Source organism: Dysidea avara, chromosome 1 (assembly GCF_963678975.1).
Source record: "Dysidea avara chromosome 1, odDysAvar1.4, whole genome shotgun sequence".
Taxonomy (NCBI): Eukaryota; Metazoa; Porifera; class Demospongiae; order Dictyoceratida; family Dysideidae; genus Dysidea; species Dysidea avara.
In genome coordinates this window covers 21,864,713-21,889,796 of record NC_089272.1, presented here as the reverse complement: position 1 = coordinate 21,889,796, position 25,084 = coordinate 21,864,713, and the positions used below count along the sequence as shown (strand labels likewise).

General features: G+C 38.2%; 1 protein-coding gene across 1 annotated transcript in view; it reads right to left on the bottom strand.

Annotated features, from left to right (window-relative positions):
- The window catches only part of LOC136259196 (calcium permeable stress-gated cation channel 1-like), a 132,282-nt gene that overhangs the window by 100,558 nt on the left and 6,640 nt on the right, over window positions 1-25,084 (bottom strand). The window contains exons 2-8 of the mRNA XM_066052678.1: window positions 13,352-13,434; window positions 12,021-12,072; window positions 9,058-9,095; window positions 7,745-7,887; window positions 6,509-6,560; window positions 5,627-5,735; window positions 3,891-3,961 (exon numbers count right to left, since the gene is read on the bottom strand). Coding sequence (XP_065908750.1) covers window positions 3,891-3,961; window positions 5,627-5,735; window positions 6,509-6,560; window positions 7,745-7,887; window positions 9,058-9,095; window positions 12,021-12,072; window positions 13,352-13,434 — 548 coding nt within the window. The remainder of the gene's footprint in view (window positions 1-3,890; window positions 3,962-5,626; window positions 5,736-6,508; window positions 6,561-7,744; window positions 7,888-9,057; window positions 9,096-12,020; window positions 12,073-13,351; window positions 13,435-25,084) is intronic.

Below are 25,084 nucleotides of genomic sequence, written 5' to 3'. Positions count from 1 at the left end.
CTGCCTGACCACAGTCGCAAAGCTGGAGGCCAGACAGAGCAGCACACAGCCACCATTTTACGCACCAATAACAAACTGACCAGTGGGATGTTCTTTTTGGGGTTCCCTACGAGTGTGTGCCCTCTGCACCTTGTTTTTCCCTTTATCTCTAGTTGTCTTCTAAATGGAATGAAACCATATCGAAGCATTAAGTTCTCCTATCAACACTTTCCTTGAGCAGCATATTTAGACACTGCTAATTATTTAAGCATTTACACTCAGTAGATACCGCTTCACAATAGGTTCAATGCCATGTCTATTAACATGATCTTTTTTGTTTGGTTGATTAATAACGATCAAGCAATGAGACCACACCTCTTAACAATCTATCACAATGACACACCCTGTTATTATTGGCCTAACTGTATTCATAATGCTAGCACAATGAATAGTTGCGCATCCCCCCCGGTAGGTGCAAAGCTGACTCTAGATACTCCAATACAACAGTCACCCTAATAGAACAGTCATATTTAATATGCTATAACATTATTAATGAAGTAGCAATAAAAAGTAGTGAAACAAAAGGTGAATGATGGTATTACAGCACAACTCCATGGGAAAATCCCTACTTTGGCATTGAACAAAATCATTGTTATAACATGCCAATGTGGCCTACTTTATTCCAAGGACTTGACTCACAAACTGAGCTTTAAACAATAATCCAGGCAGTATCCATCTCTTGCAACACTGGAGACGCCACTATCAAGCTACAACTGCTGGTACTGCTCTTTCTTACAAGCAATGACACTAGCACGTACACTAATTAATTAGAATACACTTAAGACACATGTGTACTAGCAGTGATATAGCAAGATACAAGCTATTGATGTAGCATAGATGTTTTCCTTTGTTGCTTCAGCACTTAACACTAGTGCTAGGGCTGTAGTGATGAGTCAGTTTATTTGCTAGCCCCACCACCTCGCCTGGTGGTGCTACCTAGCTACCTGCTAAGAATAATTACTGGCTCATTTCAACAGCTGTAACAGTAGTAAACATCTACGCTACAATAGTCTCTATCACGCTGCATCACTGCTAGTACACATGTATTGTAAGTGTATTCTAATTAATTAGTGCACGCTCTAGTGTCATGACTTGTAAGGAAGAGTAGTACCAGCAGTTGTAGCTCGATAGTGGTGTCTCCAGTGTTGCAAGAGATGGATAATGCCTGGATTATTGTCCAAAAGCTGTTTCCAGCTCAGTACGCGAGTCCAGTCCATGAGTCCAGTCTGTGGAATAAAGTAGGCCTGCTAATATACCACCGAGCTATGCTGTAATACCATCATTCATCTCTGGTTTCACTACATTTTATCGCTTGGATCCCTTCTTCATTTTTAAATTAACATACTAGTACTTAGTGGTATGCGATAACAATGTACAGTACATATCTAAAAATGTGCAGTCATGATACAATGCAACTGTTTTGTACACAAAACTCAAGCTATTGTTTAGTACCAGTACTCCAATACTCTGTTATATACCAATACTCATGTACAGGTGTACGCTTAGAAAACTGTAAAACAACCCCAGTTACACTGTTGCATAAAACCCAGACTACAGTATATTATGTCATACATATTTCTGTTTCATCGGTGAGATGTTCATCAACGGACTTAGCAGTTACAGTAACTCTTATTCATAAGTCAAGAGTATATTAGTCTTCACAGTAGTGTGTATTACAATGTTTGTGGATACCAATGCCTGGATTGACTAAAAGAAGCAAAATCACCACTGCCATAGGCATAGAATGAAATGTACATGTCATTGTACGTAATTATACTAGTATTTTTTTAAAAATTGTTAATTTAAAGGGATCTATGCAATAAAAAATAGTGAAACATTCCCCATAATCTGTAGTCATGAGCTGGCTTTGCTGTAGTTTGGAGTTCTCCTTGCTGCGCTCTTCAATAATGTGCATCAAGGGATCGCGTTCTAGATCCAAGCATCCCTGTGTGCCTGCAGCTGTCGATCTTGCTGTTGCTGAGGGGCACCTGTCTCCTTTAGAACAATAATGTTTTATACTGTGTTTGCTTCTTTTTCTTATAAAAATATGTCTACCAGAACAATGTAACTTGTAAATGTTCTATCACACATGAGTGTTGTATTAGAGTGACTGTTATATTAGAGTATATCTCAGGTCATCCAAGGGGTGTACAACTAGCTAGACCAATAAGGGGTGAGGTGATCTTGTTTACAGTTAAGTATAGCTACATTGTTAAGAGGTGGGGTCTCCGTGATCTATCGCTATTAGTCTACCTACATCTTTATTGAGGGGCGTGGTCTGAATCTATCGCGAACGAGATCCCAATCGTGAAGTTGCAGATATCTAGCTAGTGTACCTCTTATAGTAGCGCTGGGACTGAAGCGCTTCTGAAATCCAGCTCTGAAATAATTCTGTGGCGTCTAAATATGCTGCTGAAAGAAAGTGTTGATAAGGAAAATTAACACCTTGATATGGTTTCATTGATGAAGAAGACAAACAGCCTGATTGAAGATAAAAGAGAAGACAAGGCGCAGTGGGCCTACACTCGTCGGAACCCCAAAAGGCATTTTCCACTGTTGAGTTTGCTATTGTGACGTAAAATTGTGGCCTTGCGCTGCTTTGTTTGGCCACTAGCCTTGTGACTGTGATCAGTAAGGCAGTCAGGCAGTCAGGCAGTCAGGCAGTGGGTCTAAAATTTGAGCTTTAGCGATTTAAAAAAAATTCTGTATCCAGCCACCTGTAAGTGTTTTGTTATGTTTAATGCTGTATTGTATATTATATGGACTAGTACTATTCTGTAAAGGTGAATTTCGTCATGTAAAATGTCTCTAGGATGATTTTTAAAGGGGGAATTTTTGGTGGCACACGAAACTTTCACCACGATCCCTACTTAAATGGTACAACTGTACCGTTTGATTTATGACCATCTCAGCGAAAACCCATCTAGTTCGCACAACCTCCAATTTTTTTTTTCTCAGCATTATCTGCATTGCCCAAGGAATGGTTTACCAAAGGTTCAGTCAATTATGGTGAGTAGTTTTGGAATTACAGCGCTAGACAGTAGGAAATCAATTTGTACAATGACTATATACTTAAAATAAACTACAGGTGCTTATATTCGCAGCCATAACTTCTAGTCTACAAAGTTGGAATTTGGCTTGAACTGTTTGCCATAGATTGGCAGATCAACCAAGGTATAGTTTTAGCCCTGCAGTCACTTGCGCATAGGCGTAAGAAGACAGTTTGTTGAAGAAACGGCAATAATTTTGTTTACATCTACCGCATCGTAAACAAACGCACATGACGCGCAAACCATTGGGGTTACAAAAATAAAACAAAGATTTTTGAACTCCCTGTGAGTAGTTAAAAAGAAAATTATATGCAAGGTTTAATCGAGCTATTACTCAGGAAAGGAAGTCTTAAATTGATTAAACCTACACACCATCTTATTTGCCTACATGCGTAATTTCCCCAATTTCTTTAAATTTCGTTTTTCTCAAAATGCATGATTGTGCGAACTAGACAAGTTTTCGCTGAGACGGTCACATTTATTATAGCTACATTTTAGTGTTGTGCAAATACAGGTGTATTTTATGTCCGATTGACTATCAATTATTGGCTTTGATTCTATTGACAACATCAGATAATCCAAAAACCTCGGTACACCAGTATAGCCTGTTCCGATATCTGTACAGTAGTATGGTGAAAAGTTTGTTTTCCTATTCCCTAGAGTGTCTTTGTTACAACAAGAGAACTCTTGGTTAGTACAGTTTACTACAAAAATGTTGCTGTGATAATTCAACTAAAATCCACCTTTTTTAAGGGCAGCAAAAATGAATAACATTGCTACAAACAATAAACACAGACTTACTCAAAATGTTGCTGAATGTCTTCATTGCCTAACACTGCTGGCAACTCTTGTATCATTATTGAGCTGGTAGACTATGTACATAGGACAACACAACAGTAATTAAGTTAATTAAGTTAGGAAACCCCTAACTGCCTGTTTGGCACATACATATATCGTATAGTGTTTAAGTGCCACTATACTGGGTAATGTTTTTTCAGCCTGATATCAGTACTGTTTCGCAGGTTTCCCCCCAACAATGACATGTGTTGCTAATAATACCATATTTAAAACCATTATAGAAATATCATACAAATATAAGGAAAAATTAGGAATTTTAAGTTTGATTTAGGGATCATAGAAAAAGTAGGGAATAAGGGAGGTCACCTACACCTGCAGATATACTAGTGGACATTGCCCATGACAGAAATAAGGATTAAATGTACACAAGTATATCTGCAGGTGTAGGCGACCTTCTACTTTCTTTCTATGATCCCTAATCAAACTTAAAATTCCTAATTTTTCCTTATACTAGTTTGCTTACTTTTTTTGAAACATTATTATAACTGGTGAACACAAGTCATGCGTACTGCATCAAAAGATGGCTCCAAAGTTAATATTTTCGTCTGAGCGCACACCCCAGCTATCAATTACTGACTCAAAAGTGAAGTGGCTAATACGCAGCTCAATATACAGTGCTACAAACAAAGAACAGTAGGAGAAGCACCTCTGCAATCAATCCAGTCACCATGAGAAATACGGATGATTCGCAAGCTTGACGCTTTGCTTTCACCTATGTTCTCATGTATTGCATGCACTGCGGTTGGCACAAAGGCACAAATTTAGTGATGTGCAATAATGATTTTGCTATTATATCATTTAATAAGCCCAGCTTAGCTACTACCTGATACTATTCAGGGATACTACAGTAAACAGGCTAGCACCTCAAGTAGTTTCATGGCATCTAAATATGTATGCTACTTCAAGGAAAGTGTCAATACAGAAATTTTATGACTTGGTATGGTTTCCTAACTATGTATAAAAGGAATGGCAAAGCTTAAAAGGCAGATATTCATCAGAAATACAAAAGGCACATCCCACCTGTGAGTTTGTTATTGTGGCATAAAATGGTGGCCATATATGCTGCTATGTTTGGCCTCTAGCCTTGTGACTGTGATAGGCAGACAGGCAGGCCAGCAGACCAAAACTTGATGTTTGGTGATTCTTTTTTTAAAATTCAATATCTGGCTGCCTGTAAGTTTTACAGTTTTAAGGCTATACTCAATGCTGAATGGAGTAAGGCTATTCTGTAAACACTACCAGATTTTCGTCCATGAAATAGGTTGCTGTTTCATACAGAATTCCTTGTGAATTCATAGAATGTTCATAGATTCCAATGTACAGTATGAAACGTTAACATTTCATGGACAGGATATTTTTCATGCAAATTTCTGTATAAATTCATGGAAAAAAACTACCCAGAAAATTTACATGAAAACATTTTCATGGATCATTTCATGGCTCCTTTAACATTTCATGCACAATTCATTCACAAATTGTCTAGTAGTGAAAGGTGCACTATGATATTTCTATGATGGTTTTTAAACATGGCATTATTAGCAGTGCCATCACTTTAGAAGAGAACCCTACTAAACAGTACCACCATACTGTTTGATCAACCGTACTACCATGCTGTGTGATACAGATTGGCAATCAAATATTTTATTGCTACGTGCCTGCAACTAATATACAGTACTTACATATTCCTTCTGATACTTTCCCAGTTGAATGATATAGTAAAACATGAAAACACCAGTAAGAATGAGATAGAAGATGGCAAATAATGTGTGAACCCACAAAACACCAGACCTACAATAATATATAATAATTATAATCATAACAAAAACTGTCGTGTTTATTACTGACTTTAAGTACAAGGAAAAATTAGGAATAAGTAGTAAGAAGTAATGAAACAAGGGAGGTCACCCACACCTGAAGATATACTAGTGGACATTTAATCCCCACTTCAGTATGTTCTTTGATCCTTTAAAATTTCTTATTTTTCCTTGGTTTACTTTTTTGTAACATTACCATGAATTTGAGCCTAGAATTTATACATACAGCTAGTATACAATATATCACGGATTTGCAACAATGACATCATTCTCACAGGTTCTCATTGGCAATCATAACTACAGGTCCACACATGTACTTTGACTGGCCATGCGTATCTCACTAATTCTGCATCAGTTCTTTCTTTGTGACTTTTTTCTCTACAGTTTCCTTTTTTCGCTATTACGTTATCAAACACAGCTAGTTTGTTTCAGGATCCATTGTTATTGTTGCCCAGACATGGCACCAATAATTTTTGTGGCATTATTATACTTAGGACTACGACAATTTACATGATTTGTGTCTAAGTCCATAATGTGCGTGAAGGTGATATTTGGTGACTATAGGCTGAAACTGTAAATTACTGGACCTATAACCAAGACAAGTCATATCTGTAACAAGGATTGTCCATAGTGATGTCACCATTGCAAACCCACATATACACTATATATATTGTCTATATACATTATGTACATTTGTTCATACTGTATGTATGCACATCTGCACATAACAAAATACAGATATCATACTCAGGTTTGATATTGGTCATGGTAGTCCGAGCAAAGTTTTGATCAGAGTGATCTAAAGTAAAAACATTAAGCAATAAGGGCTGATACACTAGTATGCAAGTATACATACACATAACATTGACTCAATGAATTAGAAGTGCTCCTCACATTCAAATTTGAATACCAAGTATTTAGGTAAATAACAATTAATTTTGTGTCTAGTCATGCCCCCTTCCAACTATCAATTACTTTAAAGTGAAGTGGCCATTACACTTTGTGCAGCTCATGCAGCTTGTTAGAACAGTGCAAGAAGCACCCCTACCAGAAAAAGTGGATGATTCCCATTGTAAACATGATAGTCAGCACAGTGCGCTACTGCAAATTGACACTTTGCACTGTCAGCGAAAAGAAATGGGACACAAAGGAGAACAAAGGGACACAAAGGAGAACAAATGTACAATAAGTCTACGATGCATGCATTGTATGTACTGTGTTATGCCCAAAGGCATCTTTCAGGCTGAAAAAATAGGCAAGTACACCTGTACAAACCCCAAAGCAATGAAGCACTACATGTATATGTTATACAAAACCCTTGTGGAAATTGAATAAACATTTGGATGTACTATCTCCAGATCTGTAGTGCCAGGCAAAAACATGTGGATCGGCTTTGCTGTTTTGTCCTGCTTTGGGCCACGACTATCACCTCGATTAGCACACAAACCAGGTGTATAAAAATGCGATCTGTACCTAATGAACAACTTACAGTAGCTTTGGCTTCAATTTGCACAAAACAAGCAGCGTAGTAACTTTGTCTTTGTGTGACAAAACCTTGGACAACACATGTGGACCATAGTTCCGTTAGGCATTAGTCTACTCTATTTTACCATATAGGGAACCTTACTGACCACATGATCCATGAAGGCTTGTTTAAAGAGCCAAGAACCATCTAGTCTAAATAAGAGGGACCCGCAAGAAACCCGGCATGAAATGTTGTAGATTACTAGTTAATGATGATAATAAAGATCTTATGGAAACCATTTCACTTCACATGTGATGAGAGTCATGAGACAATGAAATATAAATACCGTATACGTAGGTGGTGAAGAATAGAATTCCTTAGGAAACAGCAGCATTGCCCTGAAGCTGATGCTACCCATGAAACACATACAGTTTATAAATTCAGTATGTGTGAACAGATACAAATAAAGTGAGTACAAGCAGTATTAAGTATACAGACTGTATATATAATCAACTCACGTTGATCCCCAACATTGTAGTTGATTGGAAGAATAACAGACACAGAAAATAATGTAAATGCAGTCAATAAAACTACAAGGTGCCAGAGTAAGTTTAGGTAACTGTAAGCATCTGGACCACATTTTGCCTTTACATCATCTAACCTGAAATACACCATAATGATTGATGATCTATATGTACACACAGTAAGCTAAATACAGTGTCTATTTATTCCATGCACTGGATTCATGGACTGGACTCACGGACTGAGCTTGAAACAGATTATCAACAATAAACCAGGGATTATCTGGTGCCTTGGAACGATGGATAACTCATTATCAGGCTACAACTGCTGGTACTGCTCTTCTCTTAAGTTCACTCATGCACTAATCAATAATTTAGAATATATACAAAAAGTGTGCCAATTAAACTAGGTGACTGAGCTATAGCAGTATGGGGTGGTGATACTAATTGTATTAAACTTCAGTCATGAACACTGTCACTTGAGCTGGCTAGCTAGCTATAGCATACTTTCAAGCATACAGCAGGTGGGGGTGTAGCTAGCACAAGACTACATAACAAGCTATGTAGCTAAACATCTAGTTAATTCAGTATTGAAACCTGAAGATTCAGTTCCAAGTATTTGACCGTACAGTATATGAAGCATTTTCATTAAATGTTGTTTTAGCTTAAAACTTTTGGTGGCTCACAAGGATGTGGACAGATATTTGTTTCCCAGCCAATTTCAGGAAGCTAGGTGTAGCTGCATGGTTGTGTGGCATGCCTGCTACATGTACAGTACATGTGCTTACAATTCCCGTTTACTGAGGGGATCATCATAATTTGGGATGTATTGTAACATCACAGGAAGTGCTATATAAATCACACTCAGTTTATTGCTATGCTGTAGCTTTGTGGTTATTCGTCTGCAAAAATAGTGAGTTTTACTGTTCCATGCATTGTACAGACCTTTACTGCCAAGTTGGAAGGAAGAATCTGGAAGAATGGGTCTGGAAGAATGACCTTAAAGCCCTTCTAATAATGAGTGGATTTTAAAAATGCAATCTATTGCAATTATTTTATCTTATTGTCACTCATTAAATCACTACTGTCTGTGTATATTATCCTTACACAGTGCGTAATGCACTTCATTGCAATGTTTATGTTAATCACACTGCATAACACTGCTACATAATTACACTGCATAACACTGCCAAGAAATTACACAGTATCATGATTCATTAATCTAAGTATGGATACTCTACCGTACACTGTACATGCAGATAAATGTACACACACAATGAAGGACATTTGGATACTACAAGTAAACTAACCGTAGGAGAATCAGGTCAACAATCCAGTTAAAGCTTTTCTGCATAAGAAAACAACATACAGTAATTACAACATTTGTAAATGCATCAATCTACTGTACATACAAACTTTCAAGAGTACACTTGGGTACAGTATTAAAAAAATTAAATTAAGTAGGGTAAAATGTAGTGAAGTTAGATGCAAGTATATGATTATGACTGGTGAACCCATGCATACCGCATCTAAAATGGCCCCAATTATCGTCTGAAAAGTGAAGTATCTATTACGATTTGTTGCTAGCTATGTTCAACCTGTTACACAGCATTTCGGATCAAGAACTGTTCGAAAAGCACCTCTGCAATCCATGTATACCAAAAAAAAGAAATGGTGCCGCGCAACCCAGTTATATCAATTATTGTCTAGACTAAATGTCCACTACGCTTTGTTGATAGCTATGTTCAACCCGTTACAAAGCAGTACAAATCAATAACTGTTCGTAAAGCACCTCTGCAATCAAAATAGCCACTATGAAAAATACAGACGATTTCCGTTAAGGGAAGCCATCACATGCTACCACCAAATTGACAATTTTACTGTCAGCAAAGATGAATGGGACACAAAGGAGGACACTGGTAAGTCCATAAAGAATGTATTGTACGTACTGCGGTATGCCAAAAGGCATCTCTCAGGCTGAAGCGATGTCAAACAGTGAAAAAATCAAGCCCGTAGCCTTAGCCGTTATCAAGTTACACTTGTCTGAAGGAATCAGTCAGTCAGTTACTCAATCAGTAGAAAATTCCGTTAAATAATTTAAAAAAAAAAATTCTGTAACAACTTGTTGAAAGCGTTTCGGATCGATCTGAAGGCTTGTTTGAGCTTAGTTTATCTAACCAATACTGCCTCATCGTCAAGGAAAATTGAGGCTGGTTTTTGGGTGATGTTATTTTGTGGGCCACGCCAACTTCTTTGTGGTCCCTATTATACAGTACTATCGTACTGTATGATACTATGAACTCTTGATGTGACTGAACCAGCATTGTATAATCTTCTAATATTACAGATACAGTAATCAGTTATTTCAAGCAGTGTCTGAGCGCATGCGTATAGATGTTGTAATTAATACACACAGCTTTTTATGAAGTTATATACTACATTATGTGTTTTATTAGCAGGCCTGCTGAAGAACATAAAATCTAATTGAAAAAACCTGTATGCAATATTCCAGTTCCAGTATTATTGTAGTTCCAGTACTTGATAAAATTTCTTTATAGTTCTAGTTTTGAGGAAAGCAAAATTATAGTTCTAACTCTAATTCCAATCTTAAGTAAAGCAAACTTATTGTTCCAGTTCCAGTTCCTGTTCTAGAACTGAAAGGGCTAGAACTGGTATTATTTTAGTTTCAGTACTGAGAACTGGAACAACACTGTTCAAATTACTGAAATACACTAATTTTCTTACTTTTAGCTAAAAAGTGCACTGTACATGTACATGTAAATGACTGTTCTATTAGAACACAGCAACAGTTTACCGTGCCTGGCTGTTGTCTTACAGTAGGGTGACTGCTGTATTAGGATATCGTGATTGCAAAACTGAGACTTTGATGAAGCAATTCCACATGTATGACAAATCATTAGAGGGTGGCATGACAGTGTTCTATATGACATACTGTAATTATTGTCCCAGTAAGGTTTCCTTATATTAATCACATGTACTTGACAATGAGAGTGTTTTGACAATACAGCATTAATTGGACAGCTGCCATATGTATGAGTTTATTATTGTGGATAGTTAACCCTTAGAGGCTGATAGTAGGCAGCTGCAAGCTAACAAAAAATCATGTTTAGTCAATTTAACTGATACTTCTGAAAATATCTATATAAAATACTAGACTTCACTTGATACATCACCTTAACCCATTATGGCCATAGAAAATGGCCATAATGGGTTAAGGTGATGTATCAAGGGAAGGTGATGTATTACAAGTATATTTTCTATGGGCATCACAACTCACCCATAGAAATATACTTTAGCTTTGCTATAACTTGTCAAAATGTGTTTCATAGCAAAATGCACTAGTATAGAATTGGACACGTCTATGGAGGTCCCGTTTCTGGGATAACTGGATCCTTCCTAGACTAGTGTGCATTTGTTATGTAATAGAGCAAACTGTAACTTCTCATAATAGGTGAGTTAAATTGTTCTTCAAGTTGAAAAGTATTATTTGATAATAAAGAAGTGTTATGTACATCAATGGAGTTGACAGTCGGCTACTTTATCCTGGATGTGGAAGTTTAGACTTTGCTTCGATAACTTTGTGTGGCTACTGTTTTGTAAGCAAAAACAACATAGTCAACAGTGAGTAGTTAGTGCTTTGAAGTTTAGTCATTAATGAATAGATACTCGTGGGTAGGTGTTGGTTAGATACCAGTGACAAAACTTTTCATCATGTGCTTTGCTGGATTCCAGTCACAACAGCCATCAGAAATCATTGCTGGCTGGAGCATAAAGGTGTTGTTGGAAAGAATTGAAGATGATCATATTCATCTAGGAAGCCTGTCAGTGAGTTATTTTAGTACTAATTCTATCAGGAAGCCGCCATTGTTGGCAGTGACCAGAGCCCCATGAGCCATACTATATATAGTCTAAATCAGTTACTGCACAAATCCAGGTATCTGCGCTATTTAGAAACCTTCAGAAAGGAGCAGATACCTGGATTAGTGCAGTAACCTATGCTTAGAAATATGGTTACTAGGTATTTCTGTGTTAGTATGCTGCAGTTTGGCAATTCAGCCAGTGGTCCTTAAGAATTTAGCGTCGATGGGTTTTAAGACTCTTCCATAAAAAGCTATTACAGCTGTAGATATTTTAGGATGAATTACACTGCATAGCAGCAGTATTATTATTGAGATGCCACTACAGTACGTATTTCAGCATGCATATCTATAGTCACATATGCAAGTATCAACACTACAGGTACATAACATACTTTCACTGCAATACCATAATCATCATTTATCGATGCCTTACGCAACAGTGGCCTGCAATATACAGGCATACAGTACATGTTTATTATATACATGCATATTTAAATGTAGGTGGATGATGACATACCTGTTACAAGCACAAAATTTGAGTAGGATGTGTACATTATTTTATACTCATGAGGTTCAATACTGTACATGAATTGTTCCATGCATGTGAGATGTATGTACTAGGGCTGGGACGAATATTGAAATTTACCTTCGAACATTCGCTAATAAAATGTTCGAACATTCGAAGCTTCGGTGTTAGCTTTCAAGTTACAGGTTTTCTTGTATTTATTTTATCTTTCTAAATTGCATTTAGAAAGTGCATATATAGCAGCAGTACTGAATGATGCAATCAATCGATTGTAAATGGGTGTGTCCACAATACTGCAATCATGCATAGGTAAACACAAAGTAATGGCTAAAAGGACATTTTCCATGCATTATCAATCACTTTATAAGGTGTTTTAAGACTGCAACTATGGTAGCAAGCTGAACTATGATGGTTTTAAAGTGGGCGAGGCACACGAAGATGCATCGCGAAGAGACGAACATTGATCATGCAAGAGGAATAAGTAGCTGAAATAAAGATAACGACGTTTATTTGTAATTCTTTCGTAGATTATGAGTGTATTACGAAGCTTCGAAGGATACTTTTATAATTCAAAGTTATTGAACCTTCAAACCCACAAAACATTCGAAGTTTCGTCCCAGCCCTAGTATGTACTGCAATCTGCATGATCCAATGATGTAAAGGTATTTTGACACGTGCAGATATACTAGTAAACATGTGAATTGGGATTACAGAAAATGTTCACTAGTACATATTTGCAGGTGTAGGCAACCTTCCTTGTTCCCCTATTTTTTTCTACGATCCCTAGTCGAAAATCTTTTCCTTATACTCTACATTAGGGATCATGGAGGAATTAGCACCTTTTCACAAAGACCAGAAAGTTAACCAGCCTCACAATACCTTCATGGTGCCTTGGCAGTATTGTAAGTGTAGCAAAACAAGGGATCTACTGGACATTAATCCCTACTTCAGTCAGAAGAAATGTCCACTATAGGTATAGGCAACCTCCCATTTTTCACTATCTGACAAACAACAGGACAGTTCAGTTAGAGAAACTAATTGTCTTATGCAAACTTATAGGACTCACACACTACTTTATTGCGGATTTCTTTTCTTCTCAATATTTTAGCTCAGTTCTTTAGCAACCAGATTTTATTTCAATGAGTGACAAATGGCATTGAATAATTTTATCTCAATATACAGTAACGTACACCATACCTTTCTTCATCCTCTCCATAATACATAATGGTAGTATAATCTGGTGCAACCCATCGTAGCACTAGATAAAATACAAAAGCTGCCTAGAGTAAAAAGAAATATATATATAATTCAAATGGCTCAGACTACCAAGTTACATGTATTTAGAATCACATGAAGAGGGGTGAAGTTGAGTATATATCATCATCCACTTCCTATACAGCCAGAGGAGGTTGGACACGCACACGTGAGCGCATACATTTTGTATTGAAAGTTTAACCGAGTGTTCACAAAAGTTTTCACAGATACCATTCGAGAGTGCACTTCAAGTTTAGTCTATTCAGCCGGTCAACCCCATTCAACCCCACTACTCCAAGCATGTAAATCACTCTTGAAATCCACGGGGATCACATGTGTAAGCGTTTGCTGGGTGGAATCCAAGTGTAATACTATAGGGAGTGTGTATTTAAGCACAATAATTGTCGAAGAAAGCAATGTGCATGTTAACAAAGTCTCTCGGGGTATCGAAAAAGAAGAGCGGAGCCGCTAACTTGGCCTCACAGAGAATCGAGAAGAGAATTAGAAACTCGCACACCCACGTTGCAATAATAATTTGCTGTTCATCTTAAGAAGCACAAGGTAACATGGTGTGGATATTGCTAAACATTTCTTCTATCACTTACTCCTCGTCAGATATTAGAAATATACAATTAACAGTAATAAATTTCAGAAGCGCTTATATCGTGTCCAACCTCCTCTGTTATACAGCTAACATGACTGTGCACCTCCAGTGCAAAATTAAAGCCCACAATTGAACCCACAATTTTGCATAGCTCAAGCCAGTAATCTATAAAGGTGGGTGGGACCATTAATATGCTTGACTTCACTCTCTTCATATAATTTTAAATTGTCTTGCAACCACTTTATGGTCTGAAAATAATATTTCAGAGAGCTAGTTCTCTCATATCAAGAGTGAGTAGCTGCAGTTAGATTACAGTACCCATAGACTAAGTCCTCTGACCATTTACAGTAGAACCTTTATTATGTAACATGCTTACACTGATGGTCATCATGCCAGAATTCAGAGCATTGAATAACAGAATATACAGGAATAGTTTGAAGAGCAAAAATCCAGAGCTGAACCTGAAGAAGGGAGTGATTTTTAGAAAAGGACACTGTCTGGTTAACACATCCATTATTTACGTCCTAGCATTGGTACCTGCCCTACGTACAGGGAACACATTATAATAACAACTAAACATTAAACATCAGTGCCATTCATGCCCTGTAGCATGCATGGTGATATCATTATTAATACTCAACATCTTGCAAAGTATACCAAAATCATGGGAAGCATGCAGGTACTCCAGAATCTGCAGTACTGTAGCTATACTGTAGTAATGTGTATGCTTATAACACGCAGGTGTGAACAATGTAGATGGTTCTAGTAGTACACGTCCTATTATGCAGGCTATACATGTAGCATCATTTGATAAAAAGATTGGCCACATAAGACATTAATTAACCTATTGGTACCTGCCCTACAATGCAGAAGTTACCAATATTGTGTATTATGTAATGGAAACCATGCATTAAAATTCATGTAACTATGTTGCATGTCACTTTAATTAAAGAACATGAGGCCATCCTGCAAGTATACCGGAACAATGTGAACATACATATAATTTTAAACAGCAAAGCTATGTGTAGCTACAGGATAATTCAACAGCAGGTGAAGAATACAATATAATTGAGGAAGTTGATGTAACAAAGCCAAGTGTGTCCAGAATGTATGTACATAAGCAAAGACAATTGTAATTATTATACTACTGTGCATACCTATAATGTCTCCCACATAGGCACTTATGTGATATGCAATAGTATCATGTACCCGAGTGATTTGCCTGATATGTACACCCAAGCTCGAGGGCCATTACCCAGGCTCGAAGGCCATTAGGCCCGAGAGCGTGGGTGTACATATCAGGCAAATCACGAGGGCACGTGATACAACTGATATGTACCATGTAGGCTAATAGCCTATTGTGGTGGGCGACTAATCACCCAAGCCAATACGAGGCAACCCACTGGATTTATTATATAGAGAGTCTTGTAAAATTCGATTATGGGCCTGCAGCAAGTAACGTTGCAGTTACGTTTGTTAACATACACGGGCAAATCCTATGAGTATCATGGAAACACTCAATTTTGCGATTTAACAAGTGTTTCAAAGTTGCTACATCATTTAACCACTGTTTACAATGTTTTCTAAACATCCAGAGGGGTGAGCTTCGCTGTAGAGTGGTTACCTCGTGATATACTAAAAGTAGGCGTGGTACGTAATCAAACACGTGGACATGCGATTGGAAATTAACCATGACACTAGTTCTCACCTTAAATTCCATTTGTCAACTCATAGGGTGGTAAGGGTGTCGAATCGCCTTCGTATGAGTGCTGTAGAATGCAAAATCGGGTTCATGGTTTTCATCACGTGAGTAATAATAAACTCCCACAATTGAATACTGCCAGGATTCTTATAAAAACAAACAACATTACCTCATCAGATATCAAGGCCATGGTACATTTACATGTACCAGCCATGGTTTATTTTAAATGTACCATAGCCAGCCATGGTTTAACTTAAATGTACCATGGCCAGCCAGGGTTTATAAGATATGTAACCTGGAATTTGCCTTTGAAGTTAGGTGGTTTCATGGTACATTAGTATAATGTACCATGAAGCCAAGGCAAATTTCAGGGTACACATCTCATAAACCCTGGCTTGCTATGGTACATTTAAGTTAAACCATAGCTGGCCATGGTTTATTTAAGTTAAACCATGGCCTTGATATCTGGTGAAGTAACGTTGGTTTGTTTTTACAAGAATCCTGGCAGCATTCGATTGTGGGAGTTTATTATTGCTCACGTGATGAAAACCATGAAGCTGATTTTCCATCCTACAGCACTCAGACGGAGGCGGTTCGACTCCCTTACCACCCTATGAGTTGACAAACAAAAGTTCAAGGTGAGAACTAGGGTAATTTAAAAGCGCTTGTCCGCGTGTTTGATTACGTACCACTCCCACTTTTTGTATATCACAAGGTAACCACTTTACAGCGAAGCTACCCCTCTGGATGTTTAGAAAACTGTGTAAACAGTGTTTAAGTGATGTAGCAACTTTGAAACACTTGTAAAATCACTAAATTGAGTGTTTCTGTGATATCCGTAGGATTTTCCCGTTTATGTTAACAAACGTAGTCACAACGTTAGTTGTTGCTGTCCCATAATCGAATTTCACAAGTTGGTCTATATAATGAATTCGGTGGTCGGTATCGTATTGGTTTGGGTGATTAATCGCCCACAGGCTCTTAGCCTGCATCGGCATGGTACATATCAGTTGTATATAGGACACTGAACTTATAGCAAAAATATAATCAGTGATTCCTTTATTATTATTGCACCAATTTTCTTAGCTTTAAAAGTGGCTCTGTTTCAGTGTAGTGATCGAGCCTTTGTCAATACAAACCCTAACTATTTCAATGCATAGAATAATTTGTGACATACTAATTTAAGGTTACTAACAGCAGTGATTACAAGGCTACACATTAACACTTACAACTCATGATCTACTATTGGTCCCAACTTTAAACTCACAGTAGTGAATGATGCAACATGTAAACCAAAAATAAATTTAATTAAAGAATAAATATTTTGAAATTAAGATCAAAGGAAAAAGCTACACTTGACCTTTTAGCGGTGGCCACTATAACAAGGTGGTCTTATTATAGAGGTAGCTATATGATGATAGTTTCCAATCTTATATGTGTGTATAATAAATTATAGTAACTGCAACAACACGTACACGTAATGTGGAATTGTTGAATCGAAATGCCATGTTTTAGTGGTATCCAAAACTTCTTGGTCGAATACCTAGGTGGCTGCTTTATATAGTTGTGTTAGATATATTGTATTGCGTGTGAGAAATTTATTATTATAAGTATCACGTGCGAATTATTAAGTTGACAACGTAGCGCCTTCCAATCCTTCTGATACTCTTCAATCGGAGCAATTAACTCCAAGGAAAGACTACTGGGATCGACCTTAGTTGGTTCCTCAACCTTTACGACACCTGGCGCCCAACATGGGGCCCAATCGGGTTCTACTAACCCAACACGAGAAGCCTGGTACCGTGGCACGATTGGACTGTTCTATAGTATCGCAAACGGTACCATATAAGGTTGAGTAATCCAACTCATTGATTCAGTTTGTTTTTGTGTCTATCCACAGTACGTAGAAACTCAACATGAGGAAGATGTCCGACGAAGAAACCGAGCGACAGATCAAAATGGAAAGATTGAGAGCGATTTGACGAGGAAATAGAGGAGTCATAACGAAGCTCACAAGAGAAGTGGACGATCTGTTGTCGAAGCCCGAGTTAGATGCAGAGGCGACAGCATAACTTAAGGTCATTTTTGAGCAGTTGGAGGGAAAGTCTAAGTTACTCACTAACCTCGATAGCGAAGTATTAGGCCTCTGTTGACATAGAGAAGGAGATTGAGGAGTCTGAAACTGTTACGGCCAAGGTCATTGAACTGAAATGAAGAGTAGATGCTGCCACTAGCAAACCTGCGAGCAGGAGAGAGCACTAGTCACCCTGCTTTAGTAATGCCAACTGTAATGGATCGCACTATGAAGCCAAAGCTTCCCAAGTTGAGCTTGGCAAAGTTCAGAGGTGATGTACCTAACTGGAATGCCTTTGGGGACTCTTACAGATCAGCAGTGCATGAGAATTGCAGTATAGCAGTTGTGGATAAGTTCAATAATCTTCACTCCCTTCTGGAAGGCCCAGTGGCTCGTACCATACAAGGACTTCCCTTGAATGAAAGTAATTATGAATCAGCTGTTAAGTTACTGCAGGATAGGTTTGGCAAGCCGCAGCAGATTATCAGTGCTCACATGGAGGAGCTGATCAAGACCTCACCCTGTACGGGAGAGAAACCAGCCTGTCTCAGGTATGTCTTTGACAAAATTAATGTTAATGTGAGGGGGTTGTCTGCAATGGGCATAAGTTCAACCCAGTATGGTAGTTTATTAATCCAAATCATAATGAGCAAATTACACCAGAATTACGCTTACGTGTTGCTAGAGAAACCACGAAGGATGTTTGGGAGATGGTAGATTTGATTAAACAGGAGGTTGAAGCAAGAGAGGCTAGTGAGCAGGTGAAGATACATGCAATGAAACCCCCCAGTGGTGTAACTAATCGAGGGCCCAATTGCACAGCTAGCTTGCTTGTTTCAATTCCTCGATTTGCTGTGTGTATTGTAATGAAGCTCACTATTCTGCATCATGCAAACGAGTTTCAAATATTCAAGAACGCAAGGACATATTACTCAGGACTGGCCGATGCTTCAGTTGTCTAAAAACAAGTCACAAATCACGAGATTGCGATTCACATAAATTGTGTTGACATTACAACAGGAAACACCACCAATCTATTTGCTCCAGCTCCAAGGAGAGTGACAATTCACACACAAGTAGCCAAGTTCCTGCTCAAGTTGAATCCACTCAACCACCTCCTGATGGCATCAGCACTACCAGCAATACAACCAGCGTTATTAAGCAGCAACCAACCATTTTATTGCAAACTGCTAAAGCTATTGCCCCTAGTGGTCCTGGGAGTTCAGGTGTAACGGTCTGTGTGCTATTTGACAGTGGAAGCTAACTATCATACATAATGGAAAGATTGAAGGGACAATTAAGGCTGAAACCAGTCAAAATTGAAAAACTACACTTAAACACCTTTGGCACACACCACTACAAAACACAAGAGTGCAGTGTTGTGAAATTATACCTCCAGGGTCATGCACAAGGCGAGGCCATTAGTATCTCTGCTCTCGCATCTCCTGTTATTTGTTCTCCTCTGCCTTCAACAGTACACGTTGAGAAGTACCCTCATTTGCGTGGCTTACAGTTAGCTGATAATTATAATGGAGCTAGAGGAGAAATTGATGTTTTGATAGGATCTAAATATTATTGGAGTGTTGTATCAGGCGACATTTTACAAGGAGACCATGGACCTGTTGCGGTGAACAGTAAGCTAGGTTGGTTATTGTCTGGGACAGTCAACACTATTGCAGCGATGGAAATCAGGCATATCCATTTGATTATTTCTGGAAGTGCGGCTAATCCAGTACACAGTGAAGATAATGTTCTTGTGAAATCCTTGCAAAAGTTTCGGGAGGTGGAATCAATTAGAATGATGGAGCCCTTAGCCGTTTCGTCAAAGGAAGGTCCATTTTTGTCCTCAATTTCATTTGAAAACGGCCAATATGAAGTGGGCCTACCTTGGAAAAGGACTCAGTGTGTAGTTCCAGAACACCTGACCCTGTGTAAAGCTCACTTGAAATCCTTACTTAAATGACTTTGGTTAAATCCTGAAATGCTGGGTGAATACGACAAGATAATAAGAGATCAATTAAACCAAGGTATAGTGGAATATGTCAAAGAGTCCAAGAAACCCTGAAGGTGAATTCCACTATTTACCACACCATGGTGTGGTCCGTCAAGAAAGTGAAACCACTAAGTTGAGAATAGTATATAATGGGTCGGCCAAGGCAGTTTTGAGATGACTACTCCATAAATGATTGTTAACTGGACCTAATTGTATTCCAAAATTATTTAACATCCTTTTCCAATTTAAATGGAACTTGATTGCTGTTACTGCCGACATTGAGAAGGCTTTTTTGATGGTGAGCATCAAGCCAAGTGATCATAATTATCTTAAGTTTCTGTGGATTAAGGATCCCAGTAAGCAGAATTCTGAAGTGATTCATTTGCATTTCACTCGCTTAGTGTTTGGGTTACGCCCCTCCCCAGCAGTGTTGGGATCAGTAATAAATCATCATGTTAGTCAATATCAAACTCACAATTCTACATTAGCAGAGAAATTGCTGAATGTCCTGTATGTAGATGATCTCATAACCAGTACCACTGATACTGAGAGTGCTTACAAATTTTATGTAGAGTGTAACAGGGTAATGGCAGCTGGTGGAATGAATTTGAGGAAGTGGCACTCCAATTCACTAGAACTATTGGAAAGAATAAACTCCAATTCGCAGGAAACTGATCTGAGATGTGTTCCAGTTCCATGCCAATTAGTAGAAGAGGATGACACTTATGCGAAAACTGTAATTGGTCCCAATGTTTCTACACCATCTCATGGACTGACCAAGGTGCTTGGGGTACTATAGAACTCTGTACTTGATGTATTTACCTTTGAAGTTGATGGATTGGTTGAGTATGCCAACTCCTTGGCAGTAAGCAGGCGTTCAGTTTTGAAATTATCCGCTAAATTATTTGATCCATTAGGCCTAATTAGTCCGTTTGTAGTGCAATTGAAAATCTTGTTTCAAGTCCTGTGTGTTCAACAAATGGATTGGGACAAACCATTATCAGGTGAGTTGTTAACTAGTTGGAGAAGTATATTTTCTGAGCTCTGTTGCTTGAATAGTATCCAAGTACCTAGATGTTATTTTAGAGGGGATCATCAATGTTTATCGACCCAGCTTCATGGATTTTGTGATGCTTGTGACACGCATATGCTGCCGTAGTCTATCTACGAATAATGTACAGTGATGGCAGCATTCAAACAGTGCTGATTTGCATCAAAAACCAGGGTTGCACCATTGAAGAAGCAAAGCATCCCTCGTCTAGAACTGTTAGGAGCTCTTATAGTGAGTCGACTTGTTACTGCCATTGCCAGATTGTTGCCAGAACAAGTACCATCCTTTTTCTGGACTGATTCAACTATTGCGCTACACTGGATTCGTAATGACAAGCCATGGAACCAGTACATTGAACATAGGGTAATTGAGATCCGTCAGTTTACCAATTGTCAGCAATGGCGTCATTGTCCGGGCAACCTTAACCCCGCAGACATTCCTTCAAGGGGAATGAACGGAGCGAAGCTGTCAAAGAGTGAACTATGGTGGAATGGTCCCACCTTTCTTTTTCAGCCAGAGAATCATTGGCCTGACATTAAATTCATTCCTGGTAATGACACAACTGATGCAGAGCTCACCAAGAAACCTACACTATCCACTCACATTTTAACCACATCCCAGAGCTGTACAGATCCACCACTTCTAGACAATATCATAGACTGTTCTAAGTATAGTAAGTGGGACAAGGTACTCTGTGTAACGGTATATGTACTCAGGTTTGTCAGTGCACTTCGCAGGCGTAACAAAGAGCGGAGAAGTCAACGCACCACAAGTAACAATGACAACCACCTCACTGTAGATGAGATCAACAATGCACCTCACTGTAGATGAGATCAACAATGCTGAAAGGATGTGGATACTGCACTTAGAGGCCAAGCCATTCCAGGAAGAAAATACATTCCTTAAAGCAAGTAATAAACAGTCACTGCCAATTCATGTTCATCAGTTTGGGTTGTTTCTTGATCCTAATGGCATACTTCATTGTCGGGGAAGGGTGAACAATTCTTCTTTAGCACAAAATACTAAGAATCCTATCTTATTTCCTAACAACCACCCTTGGATCAGCTCATGAGAAGGTGCAGCATAGTGGAACTACAGACACATTATTGACTGTGAGGGAAAGGTTTCTATTCAACTGTAAGTCCACCGGATCTTCCAAGTTTCCGAGTTTCAGAGGACCCACAATTTTCATACACAGGTATTGACTATGCTGGTCCTCTATATGTCCATGAACCATCTTCCAAAGGATCGACTATGTCAAAGGCATATGTTTGTCTCTTCAAATATGTTTGTCTCTTCAAATATGTTTGTCTCTTCACCTGCTGCTCGACTTGAGCCATACATTTGGAGTTGACCCCAGATTAGTCAAGCTCATCGTTTCTTTGCTTTTTCGCAGGTTTGCTAGTAGGCGTGGCTTACCAGTAACTTTGATCAGTGACAATGAAAAAACTTTCAAGGCCTTCTCAAAGGAAATCATGAAGATCACCCGATCAGCTGAAGTGATGCAGTTCTTGAACAATCGCTGAGTGTCTTGGAAGTTCATCGTGGAAAAGGCCCCCTGAAGTTCATCGTGGAAAAGGCCCCCTGGTGGGGGGTTTCTGGGAAAGACTCGTCAGAAGCGTTAAGTGTAGTTTAAGAAGACTACGGGGAAGAGCAAACTTACTTATGAGGAGCGGTGCACCATTTTAACCAAAGTTGAAACTGTAATCAATTTGCGTCCACTTACATACGTGGTCGATGATCAAGGTGGCATCAGCAGTGTTCTAACCCCTTCTCATCTCATCAATGGTAGACGAATTACAACTATGCCAAATGATCAACACTTTGAGATCGTGAGTACTTATGAATCTTTAACCAAGAAAGCCAAGCATCATCGGCACTTGCTATCCCAATTCACCAAGCAGTGGAAACATGATTACCTGCTTAACCTACGTGAGAATCACACTGTAAGGATGAGGTGAAGCAAGCAACCAGTTGTGATGACAGGAGATGCGATGATTGTGAAGGATGATACCACAAAGAGACTTTTTTGGAAACTCACAGTTGTGACAAATGTGATTCGGGGAAACAATAATCAGGCAAGAGCTGCAGTCGTCAAAGTATCTGACCCACCGGGTAAAACTAGCTTGTTGAGAAGAAGTGTCAAACATCTCTACCCACTTGAAGTTCAATCGTCTTCAGAGTAACTGAAACTCTTTTGTGTATTAGGATTTTCTGTATTTATAAGTAGACTTCATTTTGTAATAGTAGGTATAGTTGGTTCACCTCTCTGGGTGACCAACTGTGGGGGAGTGTTAGATATATTGTATCGCGTGCAAGAAATTTATTATTATAAGTCTCATGTGCGAATTATTAAGCTGACAACGTGGCATCTTCCGATCCTTCCTATACTCTTCAATCGGAGCAATTAACTCCAAGGAAAGACTACCGAGATTGACCTTAGTTGGTTCCTCAACCTTTACGATAAGTTGCATTAGAGTAGAAATGTCCTATTTAAAGTTGGCCCTTATAAAGAGGTGGCCTTTAAGGTGGCCACTAAGGTATGTTCCACTGTATATCACTTTTGAATCATACTTTGAAAGGGCATGCCTACTACTGACCAGTTAAAGGCCATCTTTATATGTTTGTACCTGTAAACAATGCCTTTGCTGGAAAAATGTACACTTCTAAAACCACTATGCATTGTCTTACATGTCAAAAATTTATGAAAGAGAGTGGAACCCATGACCTGTCTTAGCGGCCATCTCTATAGAAAGGCCACCTCTATAGAAAGGCCACCACTCCATAAGGGCCAATATTAAATTGCAATTGCCTATACATTTATGCAACTGTATTAAGCAGCTACGTACCTGCACATTAAAGCCCAGAAGTTTTGGCCCTAAGGCAACTGGCTTGAACTCCATACATCAATGAAACTAGATATAGCAATGTATCTCATAATTTGACTCTATAATTAAGAACCGTAGAATTACAGAAATGTTCCATATGGCTATGTGTTACATTATACAAATGCTTCACTACAGCAATTGCACACTGATACATGTCTATAGCTTTAAGTGTAATACATCAATAATCGATTAAAGAAAGGGTGAAGGCAATCAACTTCAAAGTTAAATCGTGTAATAAAGAAATAAAAGATGAGACTAAAAGTGGTGCATTTTGCATGACAGTCTCTACATTCATTCACATATAACTTTGACATGCAACAAAAGCTGATGCATTGATATCAGTACACAATTGAATCTTTGAAGGTGTAAGTTGAAAAGACTGTAAAGCCATTCTACTACAACAGTCATTCATTACTACTCGTTAGAAAACCTCTAGTAGATTACAATATTTGAAGTAACATTCATGTCTGTGTTAACACAAAGAATGCAGCTACATAACATCATGTTTTATTTGTAAGTGTTCCAAATTTCAGTGGAACTTATCTTAGCGGCCACCTGTAACAAAAGGCCACCTTTCTATTAAGGGCCAACTTTAAATTATTCTAGCAAGACATTTATACACATTGAACTATATAAATAGCCACCTGCATATTAAGGTCAAAAATTTTTTGGCCCTGACTGGCTTAATTTCCACCATAGCTACATTTGTGTATCAAAATATACATGTACTTGCATATCAACAATCAACATAAATACTAACAGTAGCAGTAGCAGCTACTGTAGTTAGTGAAAATGTCATCAAGTTCAATACTTCACTACTTATAATAGACTTGGCATCATAATCAGAAACAATATATACAAGCTTGATAAGGGGTAAATTACTTGAGTATATGTATTTAAGTATAAGCTTTTGCTGAAACATAAACAAATTAACCTTACTTACAAACCAACAATGTATAAAATGATCGTGACATAGTATATAAAGTTACTTGCAGTTGGTATTGCATCTGTGCATACTTGAACCATACAAATAGCAGTGATTACAAGGCTACACATTAACACTTGTAACTCATGATCTACCATTGGTCCCAACTTTAAACGAATGATGGGTATTGGAGCAACATGTAAACCAAAAAAACAATTAATTAAAGAATATATAATTTCAAAAATTAAGATCAAGAATCTAAACCAGAAGTGTCTACGTCAATCACAAGCAAAGTTATGTCCATTTTACTGAATATATGTAAGCAAAATAAAATTTTCAACAGAAACTTTGAGTGCATGGTCATAACTTGAAGGGAGACCATGAAATGAGCCAAATTTTGGTGTGAGAAATTATCTTGGTGGGGTCCATGTTTGTGCCA